The sequence below is a fragment of the Desmodus rotundus genome, chromosome 13, assembly GCF_022682495.2.
Source record: "Desmodus rotundus isolate HL8 chromosome 13, HLdesRot8A.1, whole genome shotgun sequence".
Taxonomy (NCBI): Eukaryota; Metazoa; Chordata; class Mammalia; order Chiroptera; family Phyllostomidae; genus Desmodus; species Desmodus rotundus.
The window spans coordinates 71,219,892-71,246,453 of NC_071399.1; the positions used below are offsets into that span (position 1 = coordinate 71,219,892).

The 26,562-nt window shown below is 37.3% G+C and overlaps 1 protein-coding gene across 2 annotated transcripts in view; it reads left to right on the forward strand.

Annotated features, from left to right (window-relative positions):
• PIBF1 (progesterone immunomodulatory binding factor 1) overlaps positions 1-26,562 on the forward strand; it is a 174,659-nt gene that overhangs the window by 15,034 nt on the left and 133,063 nt on the right. For both annotated transcript variants that reach the window (XM_024569113.3, XM_024569121.3), the window contains 3 exons: positions 1,498-1,696; positions 4,021-4,140; positions 20,881-21,014. In XM_024569113.3, coding sequence (XP_024424881.2) covers positions 1,498-1,696; positions 4,021-4,140; positions 20,881-21,014 — 453 coding nt within the window. The remainder of the gene's footprint in view (positions 1-1,497; positions 1,697-4,020; positions 4,141-20,880; positions 21,015-26,562) is intronic.

Sequence of the window (26,562 nt, forward strand, 5' to 3'; positions counted from 1 at the left end):
TATTTATTTGAAGAAACTCAAAACACTAATTCAAAAAGACATATCATCCCTATGTTCACTGTGGCAGCATTTACAATAGCCAAGATACGGAAGCAATCTAAGTGTCCATCAAGACAAATGGGTAAAGAAGATATAGTACATATATGCAGTGGAGTATTACTCAGCCATAAAAAGGAATGAAATTTTGCCACCTGCAACATGAATGTATATACCTAGAGAGTATTATGCTAAGTGAATTAAGTCAAAGACAAAAATGATATGAGTTCACTTATATGTAGAGTCTAGAAATTAAAAAAAAAAAAAAAAAAACAAGTTCATAGATACAGAAAGCATTTTGATGGTTGCCAGATGAAAAGGGGGAAGGGATTAAGATGTGCAATTTCTGGTTGTAGAAACAGTCATGTGGATATAAGTAAATCATAGGGAATATAGTTAATAACGTAAGTATGTATGGTTTCAGATGGGTACTAGAATTATCAGGGTGATCTACTTTGTAAATTATATAAATATCTACTCACTGTGCTATACACCTAAAACTAATATAATACTATATATCAACTGCAATTGAAAAATTTTTAAATTATTAAAAATACAGTGGAAAATAATAACCAGAAGCCAAGTGTTATGTGCCAGTTGTAATCTTATATTTAAAACTGAAAGTGGTACTAAATGTAGTTTTGAATTTTTCCAAAATTTGAACTTAATAAAATAATCTTTGATTTTGATATGTCAGAAAAAGAAAAAGAAGAGCTCTGGAGGCAGTGAGTATGGACAGCTGTTGAGGAGTTTTGTTCCAAGGGGGAGCAAACAAAGGAGGCATTGAAATGGGTCCAAAGTTGTGGGTTGGTTTGTTCATTTGTTTTAAGATAGGAGAAATAACAGCATGTGTGATGTTGATGGGGGTCATATAGTAGGGAGGGGAAAAATCAGATGGTCCCTCCTGCTCAAAATCTTTGGGTAGGCAAGTGAAAGTAGCATTGTCTACTATACGTATTCTTTGAGAAAGATGACTATGTGATATAGTGTTTTCATTACCTCATTATGGTTCAGTGCTGCCACCTTAAAGAGGTATACCTTTTAGTACCTTGACCAAGAGAATGAAAATTACTTTAATGGGTAGTGTCCAAAGTAGGTGTCTAAGACTTAAACTCTAAACAGAAGAAATGGATAATTTTATAATTTTAATTTTTTTCTATCACCATGTATCCCCCCATATTCTCTTCCGCCTCCAAGCACCCTTTCCCTGTAATTTCAATTTTTGAAACTATTCTTTAAGCATATTAATACCCTATCTAATAATTTTTATGGCTGCACATTTAGTAATGAGTATAGAATTGTCATTTCACGTTTAATTGGTGAAGTAAATAAAAGTTTTGCTAGAGCCAAATATACTATTTGAGCTTCTCATTTTCTAATTTTATGTTACTATAAAAAGGTGACTTTGAGAAAATTAAATCTTGAGAAGTTTTTTAAGCTTGCCACAATTTCTCTCCACAGAAAATATCAAGAACTAATGAAACAAGAAATGGCAACTATTTTACTGAGACAGAAGCAACTGGAAGAGACAAATCGTCAGCTAAGAGAGAAAGCTGGAGATATTCGGCGAAACCTGCATGACTTTGAGTTGACAGAAGAGCAATATATGAAACTGAAAGGTTTTCCTGAAGATCAGCTTTCTATTCCTGAATATGTATCTGTAAGTGCCTTGTGTCATTAAAAAAACCCTGCATGTATTTTCAGACTGCAGTTTGCCGTGTGTGTTGTGTCTGTCATTTCCGAAGTCCCCAGTTATTTTATGGCTCTGATGGGAAGATGGAGAATGGTGCTCAGACCACCCAATTTTAAAGGGTCTTAACCGTTGACCTCCAAAGGCAGGCAAGCAATAAACAGAGCTCTGACACTACTGGCTGCATAGTCTATAGAAATGAATTATTCCTCCATAAGCTGGTGGTCTGTAACGGTCTGAGCGTGAGAAATTACAGACATTAAACACTGATTGGGGGTTGCTGGGGGGTTAGGGATAGTAGAGGAGGGGGGAGTTGGTGTGATTGCAAAGGTGTCGAGTGAGGGAGATTTTTGTGGGTCTAGTTCAGGTTCTTGAATGCAGCGTTTACACAATTCTACACGTAGGGTTGATCCATGGCAATAGTTGTGAATGTTTTGGTGTCAGCATCCCTTTACACTCTCAAAGTTACTGAGGACCCCAAAGGACTGGTGTACATATGGGCTGTATCTATTAATACTCACTGTATTAGAAATTAAAGTGGAATAAAACACAAGACTACACAAGCACACGTTCCATTAGACTTAAGGATGTTGATATCTTCACACATCATGTAGCCACTGGTAGACGCCCTTGAACAGGCGTAAAAGAATGAGAGCAAAACAGGCAAAAATGTTAGTTTTACCAGGAAAATAGTTTTGACCTTATGAATGCCCTGAAAGGGTCTCAGAGTGTCGTGTGGGGATCAGGGGCTCCCATGCTTCACAGTACTGCTGGTTTATGATATATGGATGTCATTTCTTCCCCTTAAGAGGCTTGAATTTTTTCATTTATAAAACGGTTAATTATAATAATAGCACCTTTCTATTGATGTAATTGTGTAGATTAACAGTGGTTATGTATGTAAAATGCTTAGCTTAGTCCTTAGCATGTAGTAAATAATAAAATATTGCCTATTATTTTGTTGGAGTAGTGATTGCTCCTCTTGGTTCTCGTTTGGACAGGGCTTCCAGATTAATGATTTCCTACAAAATGTATTACTTTTTTGTCCAGCTTTTTATTTAAACAGCTTAAATATAATATTTCTGCCCGGCACGTACTGTCCGAAACAAATATCTTAAGCGCTGTCCTTGAGGCTTTATCCACAATAGACATCAACTGTCCCATTAGTGTCAGTTATTCATGTCTTCGCTGTCTGGTTTGTTAGTGCTCCTTGTCATATCTTCTGTTTTCACAGGCAGTATTATCCTAACTACTTATTTACTGTGTTGAGGACTAATCTTAGGACTCGCTTCTTAACGAATATGGAGCTTTTGCAATACAGCAATATTCTAAGGCGTTTCCGAGAGTCCCTGATTGCCCTTCCTAATTTACTCATGGCTTCTTTATTTTATAGGAACTTGTCAGACAGAACACTTCCCGAGGTTAGAGCAAGCAAATTCCCCAAAGAGAGTTGTGAGTGGGAAGAGAGAGAGCTGAACTGAATGGAAGTAGTGATATGAAAGATACCTTCTGATTTGTCCTGATTATCTCTTACACTGCAGTGGTATCAGTTAAGTGGAGCTTCAGCAAGAGCCTAGGATGTGGGTTTCTCATTTATTTAAGAATTGGAGATAAAGCAATGCACGAAGCAGACAAATACTCCTGCCCTCATGGAGCTTGCATGTTAGTGGAGCAACACAGGCAGTAAATTAAAAGTAAAATATGTTAAATGTTTGTCATACATGCTATAGAGAAAAGAGCAAGCATAAAGATTAGGAACTGCCGCCAGGTGGGCATAGTATTTTAAATCAGATTGGGGAATCAGGGAGAGCCTTACTGATAGGGTGACATTTGATCAGAGGCCTGAAGGGAATGAAAGCATACTTTTCTATGAGAGGAAACAGCAAGAGCAAAGGTCTGGAACACTTGGTGTGTTCAGGAAATAACAGCTTATAGTGCACAGTGAGAAGTAGTAGATGAGGACTAAGGAGCAAATGGGGTATTGACAGAAGGAAGAGAAGAAAGAGAGACTGTGTCAGGGCCGGAGAGTTACAGATACTCTGGGCCATGAGGGAACTGAGTTGAACATTGAGACTTTAAGTACTAGTGGTCAGACAATTAACGACTCTCTTGTTTTAGTTTTATACAAATAAAACAAACTATTTTACAAGCATGTGATCTGAAACTCCTTAACGTTTTTCTTTTATGACCTTAATATTTTATTTTTATTACCAATTATTGAGAGTACTATAAATTAGCAAATTTTAATGTCCATTTGGGTTTAAAGCCTGCTTGTTAATTTAATTTTTTTAAAGATGCGTTTCTATGAATTAATGGATCCACTAAAAAAGGAAATCTCTGAACTACAAGTGAAAAAGAATAACCTGTCGGAAGAATTAACTGAAAACAAAGGCCAGCTGAAACAACTGACAGAGGTTTGTATGATTTTGATCACTGGTGATGACAAGAGGTGCCAAGTTTTTCTATAAGGAATTTCTCAGGATTTGTGATAAGAGTATGGAAGTCAATGATAGAGAAATAGGACCAGGGGATGCTACTGTTGTGTTTCTTCATGAATGGTGGGGAGGAGGTTAAATTGGAAATAGTCATCTTAAAGATAAGTCCATGACACTGACCTATAATCCATGGTTGATCATTTTGTTGTAAACTCATTTTATTCTCAGTTCTTCATTACAGATTAGCCTTGTTTGTGATATATGAGGGAAGTTGTGTACTTACCGGTCACTTTGCCTCTACGTCAAGAACAGTTAACTCTCCTAGTACTTGTCCAGAGCATGTGCACTGATCCTAGCCGTGACCCCAGTGATGTGCACCGTGCTGTGCTCGGTGCTGGCAGCGGTGAGCACGAAAGGGACGGGGCTGTTCCTCGAGAGTTCAAATTCTAGTGACTTAGAGTTAGAACCTTAGATGATAGCTTGATACTCTCATTATCTGTGTGACCTTGAAAAGTCATTGGATGTTTCCTGTTCAGTCAAATGGAAAAAAATAATGCAGTTCATCCATCCATTTAATTGAATTGCCAATGTTTTTGTTTCGAAGTAAAAACAGATTTTTAGTGAAGTTGCATATACAATTTATTTTGTTTCCTATTTCAAGGACAGCTGTTACCAAAGATCTATTATTCAGAAATAAATAATTTAGTTTATATTTTGATGCTCTAATATGCTGCACTATTAATGCTGGACAGAATCAACTTACGTCATTAATCTAGAGCCAATATTACAGGCAAAATAAAGACGGCTTCCTTCCTCTCATAGGAGTGATGAAGTCCTCAGGAGCAATGCCAGAGATAGATGTGCCTGTGTGAACACTACAGTACAGTTCTATGTATTGTTGGATTTTTTTCCTTCTGCTAACCTGCCACATTGTGTGGTAATCGACTATGTGTATTTAAAAGATAGCTTTTAATTTTTTTAAAATTTGCATGTATAGTCAAAATAATAAAGAATAAAGAAGGCCTCAGTTTGGCTACTAATTTTACAACCTTAGGCAAATCACTTAATCTCTGCTGTTTCGGTGAAATGCACAGGACGGTGGTGGTGGTCGCAGGATAGTGTTTATCAGGGCAGTTAGACAAATTTTGAGACTTAGTTCTGCAATACCTTGTGGTACCTCAGCATCCCTCAAGGACTTCCTATTTTTCAGAGGTCTGGAGGAGTTTTCTATCCTTGTTTATATCAAATCACCTCTTTTATTTATTTTTAGAGGAAGGAGAAGGAAGGGAGAAAAAGTGAAAGCAACACGGATGTGCTAGAGAAGCGGATCAGCTGCCTCTCACACGCCCCCGACTGGGGGTCTGGTCCACAGCCCAGGCGTGTGCTCTGACTGGGACTCAAACTGGCGGCCTTTTTCTTTGCAGGACGACACCTAGCCGGGCCCACTGAGCTCAGTCAGGGCTCAGATCACTTCTTTTTTAATCACTTTAACATTTGGGAATTCTAAAAGTGGTTTCTCTTGAACAAAGGATTCCTTGGGCAAACAAACAAAAGAAAGCTTACAACTCTAGAATTTTTCTTGTTATTAGCATGTGATATACAGGGTCAGTAACACCTGCTTGAGTGTGGTTGGTAGGGTAATATTATGGGTGTAATAATTTATAGTTTTAATTTGAACACTTCACCTGTCATATGGTTGCTTGAGTGTGATATTGTTATGCTACAGAATTACATGCTTATGATGTTGTAATAAAAAGTTTTGAAATTAAAAAGGGGCATTATTTGTGCCAGACCCTGTATTTTTACTCCGTGGTAAAGGAAGTCTGTCTACTCCCAAGGGTCATTAATGGCATTGTATCTAGATTTTATAATAATTTGTTTCAACTGTGCTAACACTTTTAGTATTTTGTTGATGGGAAAGAAAATATATTAACACATAGTGTTCTTGAGTGTTTTTAATGCATAGATAACTCAAACTTAGAAACAGTTTTGTTTGTGAACATGTGTTAGTCAGGGTTCCCCAGAGAAACAACCAACAGGAGATAAATATATATGAGAGATTGATTGCCTGATTGATTGATTGACTTTATGGAATTGGTTCACATGATTATAGAAGCTTGGAGAGTCCAGAATCTGGTGGATAGGCTGGCAGGCTGGCTGCTCAGGGAAACGTTTGAATCTAAAAACAGTCTGCTGACAGAATTCCTTTTTGCTCAGGGGAAGTCAGTCTTTATTCCAGTAAGGTTTTACCTGATTGGATGAGGCCCCCTACATCATGGAGGATAATCCCTTTACTAGGAATCTACTGATTTAAATGTTAAGCTAATCTAAAAATACCTCTCACAGAAACATCTAAAATAATGTTTAACCAAATATCTGGGTACAATGGCCTCGCCAGTTAACACATAAAATTAACCATCACAGACTCCTTTTTTGTGCATGTCTGTTATTTAAAGGTTTATCAACTCTTAAGTTCAAAATATAATCTAGTGTCTTAAACCTTTTCCTGAATTTAATAGTAATATAAACAGGGAATTGAACCACAGTTCAAAAAAATAAGCAATATCTTATCTGCTTAATGAAAGGTCTTAGATTCTGAGAATATGATTTAGACACAATAGAATTACTTTATATTAAAGCCATCATTGCCAGCCAACATGGAAGCATAGGTAGATATATTTTGCCTCCTCACACAACCAAAAGAAAGACAACAACAAACTTAAAAACAAAAACAACCAGAACTGCCAGAAAATCAAACTGTATGGAAGTCCAACAACCAAGGAGTTAAAGAAGAAACATTCATTCAGACAGGTAGGAAGGGTGGAAAGGACGCATGACAAGGCAGCAGCTGGAAGACTGGGTGGGCGAGGCAGCAGCTGGTGGTCCCACATTTGCATGTGGATAAACTGGAAGGAACAACTGGGGGGTAAGGCCTCAAAACCCAGGGTTCCAGTGCAGGAAAAGAAAGCCTCAAAACCTCTAGCTATAAAAACCTGTGGGGGTTGCAGTGGTGGGAGAAACTCCCAGCCTCACAGGAGAGTTCGTTGGAGAGACCCACAGGGTCCTAGAATGTACACAAGCCCACCCACACAGGAATCAGCACCAGAAGGGCCCAATTTGCTTGTGGGTAGCAGGGAAAGTGACTGAAAGCTGGCAGAGAGCTGAACAAGTAGCACTGTTCCCTCTTGGACACCTCCCCCACATACAGCCACACAACGCAGCAACCTGGGTTGCCCTACCCTGGCAAATACCTAAGGATCTGCTCATTACAACATAACAGGTCCACCAAGACAAAGAAATATGGCCCAAATGAAAGAACAGATCAAAGCTCCAAAGATAAAACTAAGCGATGAAGAAATAGACAACCTATCAGATGTGCAGTTCAAAACACTGGTAATCAGGATGCTCTCAGAAATGGTTGAGTATGGTTGCAAAATAGAGGAAAAAGTGAAGGCTTTGAAAAATGAAATAAAAATGTACAGGGAACCAACAATGAAGGGAAGGAAAGTGGGACTGAAATCAATGATTTGTATCAGAAGGAAGATATAAACATTCATCCAGAACAGAATGAAGAAACAAGAATTCAAAAAAATAAGGAGAGGCTTAAGAACCTCCAGGACAACTTTAAACATTCCAACCTCCGAATCATAGGGGTGTCAGAAGGACAAGAGGAAGAGCAAGAAATTGAAAACTTACTTGAAAAAATAATGAAAAAAAAACTTTCCCAGTCTGGTGAAGGAAATAGACATACAAGTCCAGGAAGCTCAGAGAGTCCCAAATAATCTTGACCTAAAGAGGAACACACCAGGACACATCATAGTTAAATTTAAATTACCCAAGATTAAAGATAAGGAGAGAATCTTAAAAGCAGCCAGAGAAAAAGAGACAGTTTCCTACAAAGGAGTTCCCATAAGACTATCAGCCGATTTCTCAAAACCTTGCAGGCAAGAAGGGGCTGGAAAAAAGTGTTCAGAATCATGAAAGGCAAGGACCTACATCCAAGATTACTGTATCCAGCGAAGCTATCATTTAGAATGGAAAGGCAGGTAAAGTGCTTCCCAGATAAGGTCAAGTTAAAGGAGTTCATCATCACCAAGCCCTTATTATATGAAATATTAAAGGGACCTATCCAAGAAAATGATCAAAACTATGAACAGTAAAATGAGAACAAACAATTATCAACAACTGAACCTAAAAAAGAACAAAAACAACAAACTAAACAAACAGCTAGAACAGGAACAAAATCACAGAAATGAAGATTACATGGAGGGTTATCAGTGGGGAAGAGAAGGAGGGAATGGAAAAGGTACAGGGAATAAGAAGCATAATTGGTAGGTACAAAATAGATAGGGGGAGGTTAAGAATAGTATAGGAAATGGAGAAGCCAAAGAACTTATATGTACAACCCACAGACATGAACTAATGGGGTGGGGAATGCTGGTGGGAGGGGGGTGCAGGGCAGAGGGGGCGAAAGGGGAAAAAAATGCAACAAGTATAATAGCATAATCAATAAACTATACTTTAAAAGTAAAAAAATGAAGCCATTCTTAATACTTGGTTCTTATTCTTGTCAAGGGCCTAGTACAAGTCAATTTGCCCAACACTTAGAAAAAATAAACTATTTTTAAATTAAAGTCACACCAATGAAGACTTTTTAAATAAGGCTATGCACAGTCTGACACAAATAACGTGCCTTTTCTATTTCAAAATCTTTCATTACAAAATCACAAGCATGTAATTCTGTAACATAACAGTACCACACTCAAGCATACCATATGACATTTTAGGTGAAACGTGCAAATTAAAACTATAAATATTACATCCATATTATTACCCTACAAACCACACTCAAGCAGGCCTTCTGCTGGACCCTGTAGTGAACAATAAATATTAATATTTAACATTAAAAGAATTTTTGTTGAATTATATGTTGTGAGGGGTTAATTTTTGAAATGGTTTGTTTACTGCTCTAATTGGAGATATTCAAAGATATTAGTTCAAGATATTAGTTCAAATTGCTGCAACTTGACAATGGCATGATGATTGTAGATTTAAAACAAAAAAAACAAAAACTTTGTCTTTATTTCCCTGTCCTCTGAGTCTTACAACTTCTCCATCCATAAAATTGGGATGATAATATATAACACCTGCCTCACATAGTCATTATTATGAGAATGAAAACCATTCATGAAACATTTATTGTACATCTTTTGGCAAATGTTCTAGGTCAGGGATGTCAAACTCATTTTCACGGGGGGCCACATCAGCCTGGCAGTTACCTTCAAAGGGCCGAATGTAACTTTGGGACTGTATAAATGTAACTACTTAACAGTTAAGAGAGAGCTTGGCACTGCTGCCTGGTAGAAACAAGGTGCCAGGCCGGATAAAACAAGGTGGAGGGCCAAACTCGGCGCAATGGGCCTTGTGTTTGCTACCTGTGTTCTAGATACTTGGGATAACTCAGTGAACAAAATGATCTCTGGCCTAGTGGAGTTTATATTTTGAAAGGAGTGCAGGGAAACAAACTGTAAACACCATAAATAAGCAAATCACACAGTGTGATAAAGGAAAAAGTAGATTAGGATAATCAGTAGTGCTGTGGGACAGGGAAGAAGGCACATTCAGAATTGGGTGGGGTCCCTGGTAGGCCTCAGTGAGGAAGTTAGTTTGTAAAGATTTGGAGGTGAGGGGAACAACAAAGTTCCCATGTAAGAACTTAGGCAAAGGGAGCAGCCAATGAGTGCAAAAGCAAGAGGTGCCTTGGTGTTTGTGGAGCACTGAGAAAGCCTGTGCGACTGGACGGGCCAAATACAGGGAGATAAATCAGATCAGAGAGGCAATGGGTCTGTTGAGGTCATTGTAAGGACGTTGGTTTAACCCTAAGTGAAAGAAGCATTACAGGATTCTGGAAAGATGTAATCTGACATAACGTAAAAGTATCATTCTGGCTGGTACAAAGTGGACCTTCAAAGAGGATTAACAGTTTTTCTTAATGACCCAGATAATGGTGATTTGGATAAACTGTAGAACTCTAAGGGTGGAAGCAGAGAGACTTGTTATGAGGCTGGTGTAGTAATGTAGATGAGAGGTAACCGTGCTTCAAGTCAAGCTGGTAGCAGTGGAAGTGGTGTGAACTGGTAAGGTGCTGGATATATTTTAAAAGTAGAGCCACTCGATTTTCTGATGAATTGGACAGAGGGTATAAAAGAAAGATAGGAGTCAAATTAACTCCAAGGTTTTTATATTGAGTAACTAGAGTTACAGATTTTCATTCAGCTAATATGGGTAGGTAATGGGTGAGACAAATTTAGGGTCAAAAGACAGTTCAGGTTTTAGACATGTTGAGCTGTACTCAAACGGCATCCTCTGTCTCTCAGGCAGCAGCTCAAGTTTCAGAGTTTTGTTCAGAGGTCTGCCAGAGATTTGGCGTAGATACCCACAGAACTCAGTTCACTTTTTTGGCTATCTCTGTAATTCCCTCCTCATTTTAGAGCAGCTGACTGTCCTGATTCTTCAAACTAGAAGGAGGAAGGATTTTCTTTGGGATCTTTATCCTTCCAACTTGGCATAGAGTAGGCCTGCCCTCAGGCTAAAAGCCATTAAAAAAAAAAAAAAGACCAGGAAATTCACCCAGTGCTGTTGCTTTCTTCCTCACACAGATGGACTCCACTACAGAATCTGCCTGATTTGGGTCTCTTTCTTGTGCCTTCAGGTAGTTTTATGTTTTGTCCAGAATTTATGGTGCTATTTACAGAGTGATTGGCCAGATGGGAACTAATACGACCATTATCAAAAGTAGAACCACTTTACAGTTTTGTTTTAAATGCAAGTGAAGAAAAGAAATCCATTCTATTCATGTAACATATTTGACTTTGAAATTCCTTTATTTTCTCTAAAAAGAATCTAGCTTCATTGGAGAATAGTTTTCTCAGCATGTTTAGCTTTGTACTGGCGGGGATGATGACATACTAGGATTTAGAAAAATATTAGAAGCAAAATAAAACACACTTCTGGACCTTGGACAAAATGTACAGTTTTGAACTTTGTGACTTTTGTTGTTTGCGGTTATTGTACCTATTAATAACTATTGAATTTCTGGTAAGGCCGTACACTGAAGAGGTTAGAAACGAAAAGGTGGTATTTGAGAAGCTGAGTTTACTATCCAAGGATATACGAGATTAGGATGTGTCAAATAAACACGATCAGCTGGAAAACAATTTAAGTTCATAAAATTCACAATACAGATAAGGTGAGAATTGATGTACAAGATGATAAACTCAGAATGAATATAAGAAGGTACTACTATTTCTTAGAACAAGTAGTAAATTCGTAGAAACTTAAAAAAGTAAACAAATAGATGCCTGAAAAATGACATCATAGTGACAACCGTCAACCACAAAAAACAGTTTAGGCTGTCATACAGAGTAAGAAGCGTTTATCTGAGCAAAAGGGTTGTAGTCCCACAGTTGCAAGCTCATGTAACAACTATACTGGGCTCCTTCAAGAACGAAGAAAGGCAGGGTTTGTAAAGGCAAAAACCACAAAAAATAATTCCTTCATACAAATGAAGGATTGCTGGTTAGGTTAATCCCAGCATGCAACCGGAGGGAGGTGAAAACTACAAGGACGGATGTAGAATCCACATGTGTCCATGGTGTAGCAGTTGTTCTAGGATGGTTATGGCTCCGGGATGTTTGGAGCTGACTCGAGCAATTTATTAGCAGTTCTGGGAACTGAGGCCTAAGATGTCTGTAGACAGCAGGGCCCCACTTCCTTAACAGCCTCCTGATTCTGTTCTCAGTGACTATCTAAGTATTGTTTATACTGTTTTATCTTCTCCATTATCACCATGCCACACTGGTTTGCTAAGAGAAACTAAGATCTTTGTTAGCTGAGTCTCTGAGTTTTGAGACCAGGAAATAGGAAAACAAACTTTCTAGATGGTCTTTTTCCAAAATGACCTTAATTTTATCCTTTTACCACATGGTGGCAGCAGGTATCCATCTATATTATCTCTTCAGCTGTTTTCTTTGGCTACACGGAAAATCTTGTCATTTTGACCTAGAGGCCAAACTATTACATTAAGTTACCTTATTTTCATTTAGAGCCCTAATTTCATATCATCTGCCTTAAACCATACAAATTTAGTACTGTTTTTTTCTAGTATAATTCAACAGATTTATAACTGGGAGAATGATAAAAACTGAAACTTTTCTGGCATAACATGCAGTCTTCAAAGGTGTCTCAAGTATTACACTGATTTTATAATTATACCTAACAAAGACACTCAAGATGTTAAAACTCAAGTGCACAGTTAGTTCTGCTTTTGTTCAGATAACCTACTAGTACATGGCAGATACAAGATGAAACTGTTTTAGAAATTTAATAGAATGTGATTTTTGACCTTTAGAAAAGAAGTCAATCTTCCTGAAATGCCAATTTTAGTGGATTTCTGGGATCCTCTTTCATAATTTTTTCCCCACATCTTTAGTTGTTTGGAAACAATAGCCAGACACGAACATTGGAAAATAGGTTCATCTTTTACTTCAAGTTTAGAGTTTATGTGTCAGTGACAGTCTGTGGCATATTTTGAGCTGTGTTACGCATGTGAATTTGTGTACGGTAAACAGTCCATGGCATATTTTGAGTTGCATTGTGTGTATGAGTTTGTGTACGTATTTAGTGTTTTCATAAGTGCTGTACTCTTAGGTCCTAAGTATGAGATCTCTACAGCAAGTCAGAATTTTAAACCAGTACATGTAGCTAAAGTATGTGCAGCTGTTTTGCTTTTGTAGATTTATTTCATCATGCTTCTTTCATTTCAAAGAAAAAAAATGTTAATCTATGTAGGGAGGGCATTAATGACTCTGCACTTAATAAAGCTATTAAGTTGCATAAGGAAATGGTGAAATATTTTTCTCTTATGAGAACTTTGGTAACTAGGAAGCAAAAAGTGTTTTGTTCAAGATAACTTCCTTGTTTAGAAACAAAGTTACATTTATTAAGAAAAACTGGAAGATTACCTTGAGTCTCATCTTAAATAGGCATATGTGAGTAATCCAGTCAATTTTACTTGTATGAAAATGTGATATTTTATTAATGATACATACTTGTTATTCAGGTTTTTATATTTCAATGAATATTAACTTTTCCGAAGTTTCTTTTTTTTATTCTGCTGAATTTGTAAGAACTCTGAGGATTGAATTCTCACTTTCCCAGAGTGGCTAACCAAACCATTTATTCTCATTTACGAAACTGCTAACCAGTGTAAACTTTGAAACATTGACCTTAAGGTGTATGTCACTATATCCCATTTCCCATCGCCTTAGCTGCCATATCTCCCCCCCACCAGCAGGAGAGTCCTTCATTTATTAAAGATTTATTTTGATACATAGGTTACCACTCTCTTCTCAGTTTACATGGTGTTAGAGACAAAAGATTTAGAAGTGTTATATCTAAAGTAAATGCTTTTTGGTTTACACAGCTGCTGACTAAAACTAGCCTATTTAACTGCATCTTTGAATGATTTTTTACATTTTGTGGAAAACATTTAGATTTGAGGTTATTTTGTCAAGTGATTTTTAAATATGTATTTAAGGAATAATTACAGTAATTGTTTTAAAGGGAGTCCAAAATTAACTATAATTTATTCATGTGCCATATTTGAACCCATACAATTTGCAACTAAAGTACTTTTTAACACTCTGGATTTGAACATAAAATAATATTAACTTCTGATTAATTGTTTTATAGTTTCTACAGAATAGATTCCTCAAAAACTTGGAACTTGAAATTAAGAAAAGAACAAACTATGTATGAAGTGAAGAACCTAGATTCTAGCTCTCGCTCTGGAATTCCCATCAAATCATTTAACCCCTCTAGTCCGGAGTGTTCTTATCTTGAAAATAAGAGAGCAGTAGATTACCTCTAGGGTGTCTTTTATCTCTGAAATTCTATAAATCTAAGCTACTGATGTTTAGGAATAGCAGGCTTGGGAGGGAAAGGCATGTCATTATAAATAATGAAAGGTCTGATAGTTGATAACTTTACTGAAACATTATAAAATGTCTGTCCAGAAAAAGTCCAGCCATTGTTAATATAACAAGAATGATTTGTGTGACATGCACTGTAACCTGGCAGCCAAGGAGAGAGGACTGGAAGGTGCATGTGTGAACAATGATGACTTCACTGTACTAGTCAGTGGGGGTGGTGGGCACTGTTGAGTGAGATGTATACTGTGTGGCTGTTGCAAGTAGAGCAAAAAATCTGCATCGAATTTTGTGTTAAGCTTGAACATTCCTCCACAAAAACTGTTTGGATGATTCAGAAGGCTGCAGCCATGGGCAGCTGGTGATTGGCAGCTTCATCATGACAACGCACCTGCTCATGCATCACGTCTCACGCAGTTTTTTGGCAAAACATGAAATCACCCTGGTGACTCAGCCCCACTACAGCCTAGATTTGGTGCCCTCCAACTTCTGGCTTTTCCCAAAACTAAAATCACCTTTGAAAGGGAAGAGATTTCAGACCGATGGTGAGATTCAGGAAAATACGACAGGACAGCTGATGGTGATTGGGGGAACTGTGTGAGGTCCCAAGATGCCTGATTTGAAGGGTTCTGAGGTGTCATTGCCCTATGTACAGTGTTTCTTATATTTTGTATCTTCTGCAGTAATTGTTTCTCTTTTTCATATTACATGGCTCGATACCCTCTGGACAGACCTTGTATAATATAAAATTTTCAGCTTTTTGTGTCAGCCAAACAGTCAAACAGTAGAGAAAATATGGAGTAAAAAAAGTGAGGATGTGTCCACTACTCCCTTCCTGCTCCCTTCTTCTTTTATATGTGGCTGTCACATGTCCCCCTCTCCATGCCAAATACAAGCCTCCCTGCAGAACTTCTCCCATTTAACATTTTCCTAGTTGAGGCCTCTTGTTTAAAAAGGTTTCTGTTGCATACAGAAGAAATCTGAATTGAATTTTCACGAAGTTGAATATGCCTGGTTCACCACCATCCAGATCAAGAAGTGGAGGTTCTTTTCACGCCGTCCTTTTCAAACTCTGAAAAATATCTGCATGTATGTTGCATTGTGTCAAGTGAGCTGTTTTATCTGTAGATTTATGAGAATGTTATTTAATTTCAGTTGGAAAAGTGATAATTTATTAAATACTTAATTTTTAAAGTCACTTTTTCTGCATCTTGAGCTAGTTATTCAAATGCACGTTGCCCATTGTTGTTTTAATATTAGTTTATTCTGCAAACATTTCCAGTCCAACTACTGTGTGAGGGTTACTGGGTGTACAGAGATAAGTCAGGTCTTCAAGAAACTCCAGGTCTTAGATGAATATAGGAAAGGTAAGACTTACGTGCAGGACAAGAAAGCATGCAATTACAATACAGGTAGCCTTCTATTATATCTTTGTGTGAATATTTTAGGAGTTGGAAAAGATGACATGAACCCTAGCAGTCAAAATCAGTTCCATTCTAGATACATTTAAAAAAATAATAATAAGGCAAACAGTTGAAGTCTTCTCTTAGACTTGGATTGTCCTTATTTTTCCTGTGAATTTTTAGTTACTCTTACTATAAAAAGGAAATTGAGATTTGCTGTTAACTCATTTACTGCCATACAGAAATGTTCTATTAGAAAGGGCTGGTGACTAGAAATTTCTTGTGTCCCTTTATTTATGTTTGAAAAGATTGTTTACCTCTGTTAGTCTATTTAATGTCCTCTTTTGCTGCTTTTCCACAGATATTAATTGCAAATCTTCAATATAACACATAGGCAGAGCACTAGGTACTAAGATTAAAGAAAATGCCCTTAAAACTTTCCTTATGAAGTGAGAGGAGAGTAATGGTTGCTTGCAGCACCTGTGATACATTTTTTAACAGAAGCAAAAACCAGGTACTGTGTAAAAATATAGGAAGGAATCTGCCCCGGATCTGCAGTTTGGTGTCTTCCCACAGAAGTTGGTGTGTAATTTAAGACAAAAAGAATACATAGGGATAATATAAAAATAGCCTTTTCTATTCTCTTTAGTCTGAACCTCAAAGTTCTCCACAATCAGTGGATTTAGTTCATTTTGAGGGAAGATGCTACCTTTTTTTAAAAAATTTTCTAGTGTTATGCTTTAATCTATTATCATTGCTAATAGTAAGTGAAGTAGACTTTTTCAAAATATAAAAGCAGTAATTTTATTTAGGGAGAAGGTTTTTTCAGCTGGTAAGTTCTAAAGGCAGTGTTGGCAGAATGAATACTGAGTGTCAGCATATACTTGGTCATGTGGAGTTTATATTTAAAGGTAAAGGATGCATAGTGTATGTGTGTGTGTGTGTGTGTGTGTGTAGTCACATCTCCTGAGAAATCGCTTCCAGACCAGGAGTGTATAAACTCTCGTATTTCAGAACCAGATGGGGATGTCTTCTTAGATCTTTACAATTTTAGAACTTGGCTCTTGCACACTTATAAAAACCCCTATTTCTTTGTGCATTCGTGTCCTCTAGATACCACACCTTATGACGTTCCTCATTTATAGATCTCTGTAACATTCTTCTTTATTTATTGCTCTAGATTTAAGTCTTCCTTTTCACCTTAGCTCCTGCCTCAGTTACTTCTGTGATTCATTCACAACCTTGGCCTTACATTTTATTCATCTTCTCGTCTTCAGTGATTGCTGCTTCTTGACTTCACCACTTAGTCTCATGGCCCACAGTCTATTCCTTGTCACCCAGAACTGATACACTTCTGAAGTTATCAGTTCAGGTTGAGCGCTGCACATACTGCTTTTTATGTTTCCGTGTTTCTTAGTCATTTGCTTCCAATGTATATTTCACAGGATTTCTAGTCCCGTGATTTATTTATCAGTCTCTTCTTACATTTAATTATATCCTTCTTCATCATGTTATCAGTCTTAAACCTTTCTCTTGCCAGTGTTCTCTGATTTCTCCCCAGCTGTCTTTGTATCAAACCCTGCGCGAGAGCACCTCGTTCTTCCTTTTTCCAGCCAAGGGCTCCTGGAGAGAATCACTGAGGTGGTAACAAGCACCCATTAAGTTTGTTGCCAGCGTCAAATGGGCCCACACAGTTGTGCTGAGATTCTTTTTTTGCCGAGTCCTCTTATCTTTGTAGAGGTTATTTTAGGCGTTCACCACTTTCCTTCTCACCCTCAGAAGATGATTTGGTGGTATTCCACTTCACGGAGAAAATGGAAATCCTCAGATGAAACTCCCACGATTTCCTACCACAAACCTAGAAACATTTTCGTTTATGCACTCATTCTGTTTTGTTTGTTATCATGTTTATAGTGGGAAGTTTTGCTTTCAAGGAATGGAAAAATTATATGCCTTTAGAAATCAAGAAGATAATATAAATGTGTGAAACAGTAGGGTAAGGAGTGGTTCTGTGGCTTGTAGTAAATTGATAAGCACTCTTTAAGGACTTCAAATTCATTTTTAATACAGAATACCTCATTCTGTTGTGCCTTGCTTTGTGCTTCGCAGATACTGTGTTTTTCCTAAGTTGAGGTTTGTGGCAACTCTGCATCAAGCAAGTCTGTTGGCATCGTTTTCCCAACAGCATTTGCTCACTTCGTGTCTCTGTGTCACAGTTTGATAAATCTCACAATATTTCAAACTTTTCCATTATTATGATATTCTTATGGTGATCTGTGATTAGTGATTTTTGATGTTACTATTGGAATTGTTTGGGAGTGCCACAAACCACGCCCACATAAGATGGCAAATTTAGTTGACAAACATGTACGTTCTCACTGCTTTCCCAACTAGCCCTTCCCTCATCTCTCTCTTTCTCTCTCTCTCTCTCTCTCTCTCTCTCTCTCTCTCTCTGGCCTCTCTCGTATTCCCTGATACACAACAATATTGAAATTGGTCCAATCAATAACCCTACAGTGTTCTCTAAGTGTTCAAGTGGAAAGAACGGTCCCACATCTCTTACTTTAAATCAAAAACTGGAAATGATTAAATGTAGTCAGGAAAGTGTGTCAAAAGCTACGTCAAAAGTTAGGCCTCTTGGCATCAGACAGTTAGGCCAAGTTGTAAATGCAAAGGAAAAGTTCTTGAAGGAAATTAAAGGTGTCACTCAGTGAACTCACAAATGACAAGAAAGCAAAACACCTTGTCACAGATACGGATAAAGTTTTAACGAAATGGGTAGAAGATCAAACCATCCACAGCATTCACTTAAGCCAAAGTCTAATCCAGAGCAAGGCCCTACTCTTCAATTCTTTGGAGGCTGAGAGAGGTGAGGAATCTGTAGAAGAAAAAACTTGAAGCTAGCAGAGACTGGTTCATCAAGTGTAAGGAAAGAAGCCATGTCTGTAACACAAGTACAAGGTAAAGGTAAATTAGCAAATGCTGATGTAGAAACTGCAGCAAGGTATCCAGAAGATCTAGCTAAGATCATTAACGAAGGTGGCTACCCTAAACAACAGGTTTTTTTAAAAGGTGGTTGTGGTGGAGTAACACATTTTCAATGTAGATGAGACAGCCTTATATTGGAAGAAGATGCCCTCTAGGACTTGCGTAGTTATAGAAAAGTCAATGCCTGGCTTTAAAGCCACAAAGGACAGGCTGACAGTCTTATTAGGGGCAGCTGGTGACTTTAAGTTGAAGCCAATTCTCATTTACCATTCCAGAAATCCTAGGGCCCTTAGGATTCATGCTAAATCTACCGTGCACATGCTCTGAAATGTAAAAACAAAGCCTAGATGCCAGCATATCGGTTTACAACATTGTTTCCTAGTGCTATAAGCTCATCATGAACAACTATTGTTTGAAAAAAAGATTCCCTGGAAAATATTACCACTCACTGATAATGCATTTGATCAACCGAGAGCTTTGATGGAGATACGCAGTGTTGTTTTCATGCCTGCGAACACAACATTCATTCTGCAGCCCAGGGATCAAGGAGGAATTTTGATTTTCAAGTCTCATTGTTTAAGGCATTCAATTCTTAAGGTTACAGCCACCATAGATGGTGATTCCTGTGATGGATCTGGGCAAAGTAAACTGAAAACCTGGAAAAGATTCTCCATTCTAGATGCCATTGAGAATATTCATGATTCATGGGAAGAGTCAAAATATCAAAACAATAGGAGTTTGGAAGAAGCTTATTCTAACCCTCATGGACAACTTTGTGGAGAAATAATCCTTCAGTGGAAGAAGTAACTGCAGATGCGGCAGAAACAGTACGGAAACTAGAGTTAGAAGGAGAGCCTGAAGGTGTGACGGAATTGCTGCAATCTCACGATAAAACTTGAATGGATGGGGTGTCACTTCTTATGGCTGAGCAAAAACAAAGTGGTTTCTTGAGATGATGATGATGGGAGTGTCCTCAGCTATGATTCTGTAATAAATACTGTAGTAAATTTCCTTTCTCATGGAGAATATCAGTGTAAGGATAGAACATAATGCTACACTAAAGTAAAACACATCATATATAGTTTTTCCTTAATTACATTTTTCAAGCAGCCCTTCAATAGAATTTTGGGGGATGACATGTTAAAGTTGTGCTTATATAGTTTTAAAAGGACACAAACAGTGTCTTGCTCATCTTTGAATCTACGGTGTCTCATCCAGGACCAGTCTCATAGAAATAATGCACTCAGTATTGGTGGAATGAATGTGACCGCACTGGTCAGCTACTGAGGAAGGAATGACTTGGGACAGGATGTGTTTAACATGACAGGTTCTGAGATAGCGTTAACAGTGGCTTCAAGATCTCGTAAGCTCAAAGGGGGAAAACAAGTAGGAACTTCTTCATCCCTGTGCCATGCTTCTCCCCATTTCCCTGTTCATTTATTTCTTAATTTGTTCAAAAGCATTTGTATCATTTTTGCTGTATACCAAGTACTGTGTAAAGTGATGGAAATCCAGTGGTGAGTAGGACCAAGTTCCTGCCCTTAAGATGTTTACACTCTAATGAGGTATATAGAATATGAATTTGATGGTACAGTGAGGTTGGTGTTCCGAAGGAGGCAAATACTCAGACACTATGCAGCTATTCAGGCAGTGGGTGCGTGTTAGAGGAAGCTTGGTGCATTCGTAGAAATTCAGATCTTCACTGGGGTTGTAGGATGACGTGTGAGCATGAGAAATGAGACTCGTAGTAAGCAGGCCAGTTATGGTTTTAACTTCTACATCTCTCCCATAGCTCTACAACTCCTTTCTACTGGTCCGGTGAGTAGAAGAAAGATCAGTGTGGAAATATGTTCCAAGTGCTAGAAAAATCCTTTTTTTTTCCTGAATACTGCCCCTGAAACTTTGTGATTGATCTCTTCAGTAACTATTTCATTGCAGATATTTGATGTTCATGTGGCTCTTCATCTGTAAACTGTGAACTCCTTAAGAACAGGCTATGTTTTATTCATTTCCATGTCTTAAACATCTAATAGTAACTTGGTAAATGTTGAAAAACATCATTTAACATTTGTAGTCATTGTTATGTATAGGATAGTTATGCTATTTCTATGAAAAACACAGCTGAAGTTTTGAACAAATGGACTTAAACACTACTCTGTGAATTTAAGATTGCCTGTCTTTGAGTAGAGAAAAATTACTAAAGAGAAAAATTTCTAAATAGGAAAAAATAAGGATTTTTTTAAATTACAAGGACATTCACAGCTTAACAGAGAAATTCAATACAGAATTTTGTTAATTGTGGTTAGTTTGAAATGGTTTCATATTGTTTTGGTTTATAGTCTTACGAGGAAGATCGAAGAAACTACTGTGAGCTTCAAAATAGATGTCAACGTTTGGCCTTAGAATTAGCAGACACAAAACAGTTAATTCAGCAAGGCGACTACCGTCAAGAGAACTATGATAAAGTCAAGAGGTAAGTAGTTAAGATGGCTACATAGTCTTTCTCATTTTTAGCGTGCATCAGTCACCTGAATTTTTACCATCAGCGTTGTTAATTCTGTGTACAGAGGCTGTGGACAGTCATATGCCTCTTAACAACGGGGATAGGTTCTGGAGAATTGCATCAGGAGGCAAATTTGTCATTGTGTGAAGACCTTACAATGTACTCACGCAAACCGAGATGGTGTAGCCTGCCACTGTCGTTACAAGTGTGTAATGCTGTGCTTTCAGACCACGGGCAGCGCAGTAGGTTTGCTCACATCAGCACCACCACCACGTGGAATGCACTCCTCTTCGGCGTAGGGCTGTGATGTCATTAAGCAGTAGGAACTTCTTAGCCCATTATAACCTTATGGGACCACCATCATCCGTGCAATCTGTCTTTGACCAAAGCCGGTATGTGAGTCATTATGTGGCATACCTTAATTCCTTTTCTGTCTCCGGAGTTTTGACTTTTTCAGAATGTCATGTAGTTGGAATCGTACAGTATAGAGCCTTTCAGATTGGCTGCTTTTAGTAACATGCATTCAAGTTTCCTCCATATCTTTTCATAGCTTAATAGCTCATTTCTTTTTAGCACTGAATACTGTTTCATTGTCTACACATTCCATAGTTTATTTACCCATTCATCTTGCTTGCTTCCGAGTTTTAGCAGTTATGAATAAAGCTGCTATAAACATCCATGGGTCAGATTTTGTATGGACACAGCTTTCAGTTTTTTTGGTTGAAAACCAAGGAGTGCAATCATATGGTAAGCACATGGTTAGTTCTGTAAGAAACTGCCAGACTGTCCCAAATCGCTGTACCATTTCGCATTTCCACCAGCAATGAATGGGAATTCCTGTTGCTCCGCATTTGCCAGTATTTGGACTTGTCAGTATTTTGGATTTTGGCCATTATAACTCATTGTTATTTTAATTTGCACTTCTCTGATGACATGTGATTTGGAGCGTCCTTTCATATGCTTATTTGCCATTTGCCATCTGTATATCTTCTCTGTCAAGGTGTCTCTTAAGGTCTTTGGCTCATTTTTTAATTGGGTTGTTTGTTTTCTTACTGTTGAGTTTTAAGGGTTCTTTGTATGTTTTGAATAACTGTCCTTTATCAGATATGTCTTTGGCAAATATATTCTTCCAGTCTGGGGCTTATCTTTTTATTCTCCTGACATGTACCTTACTCTTCATAGCATAAAAGCATGTAGTTTTGGCAATTTGTTGGGTTTAAATTGTATTTTCATATCAGTTGTTTTATTTTTATACCAGTTATTTATTTTGTTTATTTTGTTTAATTGTATTTTTATGTCAGTAGTTTTTACTTTGTTTATTTTTATATCAGTTGTTTTTATTTTGTTTAGAGGCTGCTGTCTTTTTAAAATGTAATGCCCTAGAAGATAGGGACCCAGTAAAATCCTACCATGACTGACATGTGGTTTGTATTATTATGTTGGTATTGTTATGTCAAAATCCAGTAATTATTGGAGCTTGAAATCCATGAGAGCTATAATCCATGGGCTCTTGAATAAAGCTGGATTTCAAAATGAAGTAAATTGTGATGGTAAAATGTAATTTGAGTTGGTGTTTTGATATCCTCTCTGGCACTATATCAGTAATAGATAAAATATGGAAAGAGAAAACTAGAAGCATAGGCAAGCATAGGCACCAGAATAATCTAGTGGACATGAATGAAGGATAAATGAACCATGTTGTCATGTGTTGGTAATGACTGAAGCTGGGTGTTCAATGAACACCCCTGCTCTTATCTCCCATCTTCAATAATATGGTAATCTCTAATAATATCCAAATGTATGTATGGTAAACATCTTTATGAGCTAGAAATGGAACAGAAAAACAAGCAAGCAAGAGGAGCTCGAACTGTGAACCTTTGGGTCACTTAATAGAAAGAATGGATTAAAAAATTGTTCTGTCCACAAAAATATAGGCTAAATTGGAGTAAAATATCACTTTTATGTTCCTCATAAATTCTCACAAATGTGATTAAAAAAAGCAGGTATATGGATGTTAATTGCATAATTACCAGAAAGAATTCAAATGCCTTTCAGTAGTGGAATGGAAAGTGAATGGTGATTTATTTCTACAATGTAATTCTGTCTAGCAGTTAAAAGCATTAAATAAGATCTTAATGTATCTATATGGGTAAGTCAAATACAAAACATAAGTCTTGAAAAACAAAGTACATGTGCCTATCTCTTTTTTTTTAAATGAAGTTTCCTACTTTCTGGCATAACATAACATTCTCAGGTTTATTTTGTAATTCTATTGCCTCAGCCCTTTCTCTAAAGAGTCCTGGCTCCTTTTAGTGGGGAATACTATTCAGAAATTAGGATTTGGGTGCTGGTCATGCTACATTCTTTCTAGGTTCTTTTTGTAGGCAGAAGTAATGGAGAGGGAATAGGGAGGATGGCTTAACACACTATGGAAAGATCATGCTGATACTTCTAATTCCATTTCAACACCACAGTAGCTAGTTTGAAGCGACTCCAGCTGGCCAAATATGGTACAACTGAAATGTAAAAATGAACAATGTTAGAATTCATTGAATAGAATAAGAATCCCTGAGTACGTGCTAATAATAAAGAAAGAGGATCTTTACAGTAGAATGCCAACCGATAAATGTATATGTATATTAGAATTACAGTTTTCTAACTTCACAATACTATTGACTCAGAATCATCAATGGAAGCTGAAACCACTGGGTGAAACTATGTTAGGGAACAGAACGTATAATTTCAAAGTATGTTCCCACAGATTACTTATTAATTGCAAAGGGCAAAAAGGTACCTTTATAGTTGAGAACTTTGGCAGATACCATCTTGAGCAATCAATCAAAGTTACTATCACCAACCAATGGATAAAGTAACATCATGTGTCTCTTTATGTGATCTACTGAAAACACATAATTAATATTCCTGCCCGAAGTGCTTAATGTGAATCTAATTAATCAATGTTGTAAAACCGAGATCCCCAACCCCCCAGGCCACAGACTGCTACTGGTCCGTGGCCTGCTAGGAACTGTTGAAAAATTGTCTCCCACAAAACCAGTCCCTGGTGCCAAAAAGGTCAAGAACCACTGTTGTAAAAGACAGAGAAAGGCTAAGGAATGGTTCAGGGTTAAAGGAGACGAAAGACACGTAACATCCGAATGAAATGCATGATGATACATTGGATATCGGGTACCGGGCCAAAAAAAATTGCCATAAAGGATATTTGGGAACAAATATCCTTTTCACATTTTGACAAAATTTGAAACTGGAGTGTATATTTAGATAATGTATTAGGGCTAAGTCTCCTGAATTTGATATGATACTCTTGATTATATAAGAGAATATTGTTAATCGTAGGAAATTCAGAGTGAATAGGGATAAAGGGACATAATGTCTGTGTATAACTTTTTTTTTAAAGATTTTATTTATTTATTATTAGAGAGGGGAAGGGAGGGAGAAAGAGAGGGAGAGAAACATCAGTGTGTAGTTGCCTCTTGCACACTCCTACTGAGGACATGGCCTGCAACCCAGGCATGTGCCCTAGACTGGGAATTGAACCAGCGACCCTTTGGTTCTCAGGCCAGCGCTCAGTCCATTGAGCCACCTCAGCCAGGGCTGCATATAACTCTGAAATAGTTGGGGTGGGGGGTGCACATGTATGTGTTTGTGTAATGCTTTGTATACATGTATGTATGTGTGTGTACATCCATATATTTATTAACATATGAACAACAGAAAAAAATGACAGTAATATTTAGTAAATAATACAAAGTAAAATATGACAAAAGTGTTAACAATTGTTAAGTAAAAGTATTGAAAAAACATATAAAAACACTAAATTCATCATATCTAGAGGATGATATAGGAACAGTGAGGAAAATACAGGGAACTTCAAGTTTAGTCACAGTATTCTATCTTTTTCTAAGAAACTTTAATGCAAATACAGGCAAATGTTAACTGTTGTCCACTGTGGATATCAAGTTCATGGGTGTTTTGCTATAGCATGATTTTATAATTTTACATAAAAACCATAGCAAAGGGAGTATGATTATTGCCTTGAGACAATAAAAACATTTGCATGTGAAAGCACAAAATACTTAAAGCAATATATATCAAAATAAAATACTGATGGGCATCTTTACTTAGTGGTTTTATGCATGATTGCAAATTTTTAACTTCTGCTTTGCTTACCTTTTTCATAAACATAATACTTTGTTAACTGGAAGAAAAAAATCTTTCTAAATGAGTTGTTGAAAATTTAATGAAAAGTAAAACAATTCTCCATGGAAATACCAGGTGGGTAGATGAATAAAGTGCAAAGAAACGGACTCTGATCGTTGAGGGGAAGTTAAGAGTAAGAAATTTATTTCTCTGCTCATTTTTTTAAGAAACCTGTTATAGAACTGGTTCAATTCTTGATTATTGGGGGAAAGAGCTGGTCTGAATATGGAAATTAGAATCTCTGGGTAATTAGAAACAATTGGTGAATGGAAGAGTCACACGAGGCCTGCCTGTGTATCTGCTGTGCAGTCTGAGGGGTGAGTGTAGGGTTTTTGACCCTAAACTGAAAGCTAAAACTATGTATTAATTCTTAGAAATTTTTTACTTCAAGGTAAGATTGAAGATGATTAGTAAAAAGGTACCAGAATGTACCTTAGAAAGGTTTATTACTAACTTTACTGACCAGTTTAGTCTACATATTTATTTTTTTAATTATATTTTATTGATTATGCTATAACAGTCCCAATTTTTCCCCTTTGGCTCCCCTCCACCCAGCACGCCCCACTCCCTCAGGCAATCCCCCCAACATTGTTCATGTCCATGGGTCATGTGTACAAGTTCTTTGGCCACTGTACTTTACATCCCCGTGGCTATTCTGTAACTACCTACTTGTACTTCTTAATCCTCTCACCTCCTCACCCATTCCCCTACACACCACTCCCATCTGGCAACCATCAAAACGCACTCCATATCCATGATGGAGATACCCGCGATAGCTCTGTCTCTGTTCCCTTCGTTTGCTTAGTTTGTTTTTTAGATTCAATTGTTGATAGATTTATATTTTTTTGCCATTCTATTGTGCATATTTTTGTTCTATTTTCTCTTAAATGAGTCCCTTTCACATTTCATATAATAATGTTTTGGTGATGATAAACTCCTTTAGTTTTTTCTTGTCTTGGAAGTTCTCTATCTGCCCTTCGATTCTAAATGATATCTTTGCTGGGTAGAGCAGTCTTGGCTGTAGGTGCCTGCTTTTCATAACTCGGAATATTTCTTACCAATTCCTTATACTGTGCGAAGTTTCTTTTGAGATATCAGTGGACAGTCTCATGGCAACTCCCCTGTAGGTAACTAACTTCTTTTCTCTTGTGGCTTTTAAGATTTTATCTTTAACCTTTGCCATTTTATTCATGATGTGTGCTAGAATGGGCCTCTTTGCATCCATTTGTTTGGGACTCTCTGTGCTTCCTGGACTTGCATGTCTATTTCCTTCAACAAATTAGTGAAGTTTTCTTGCTTT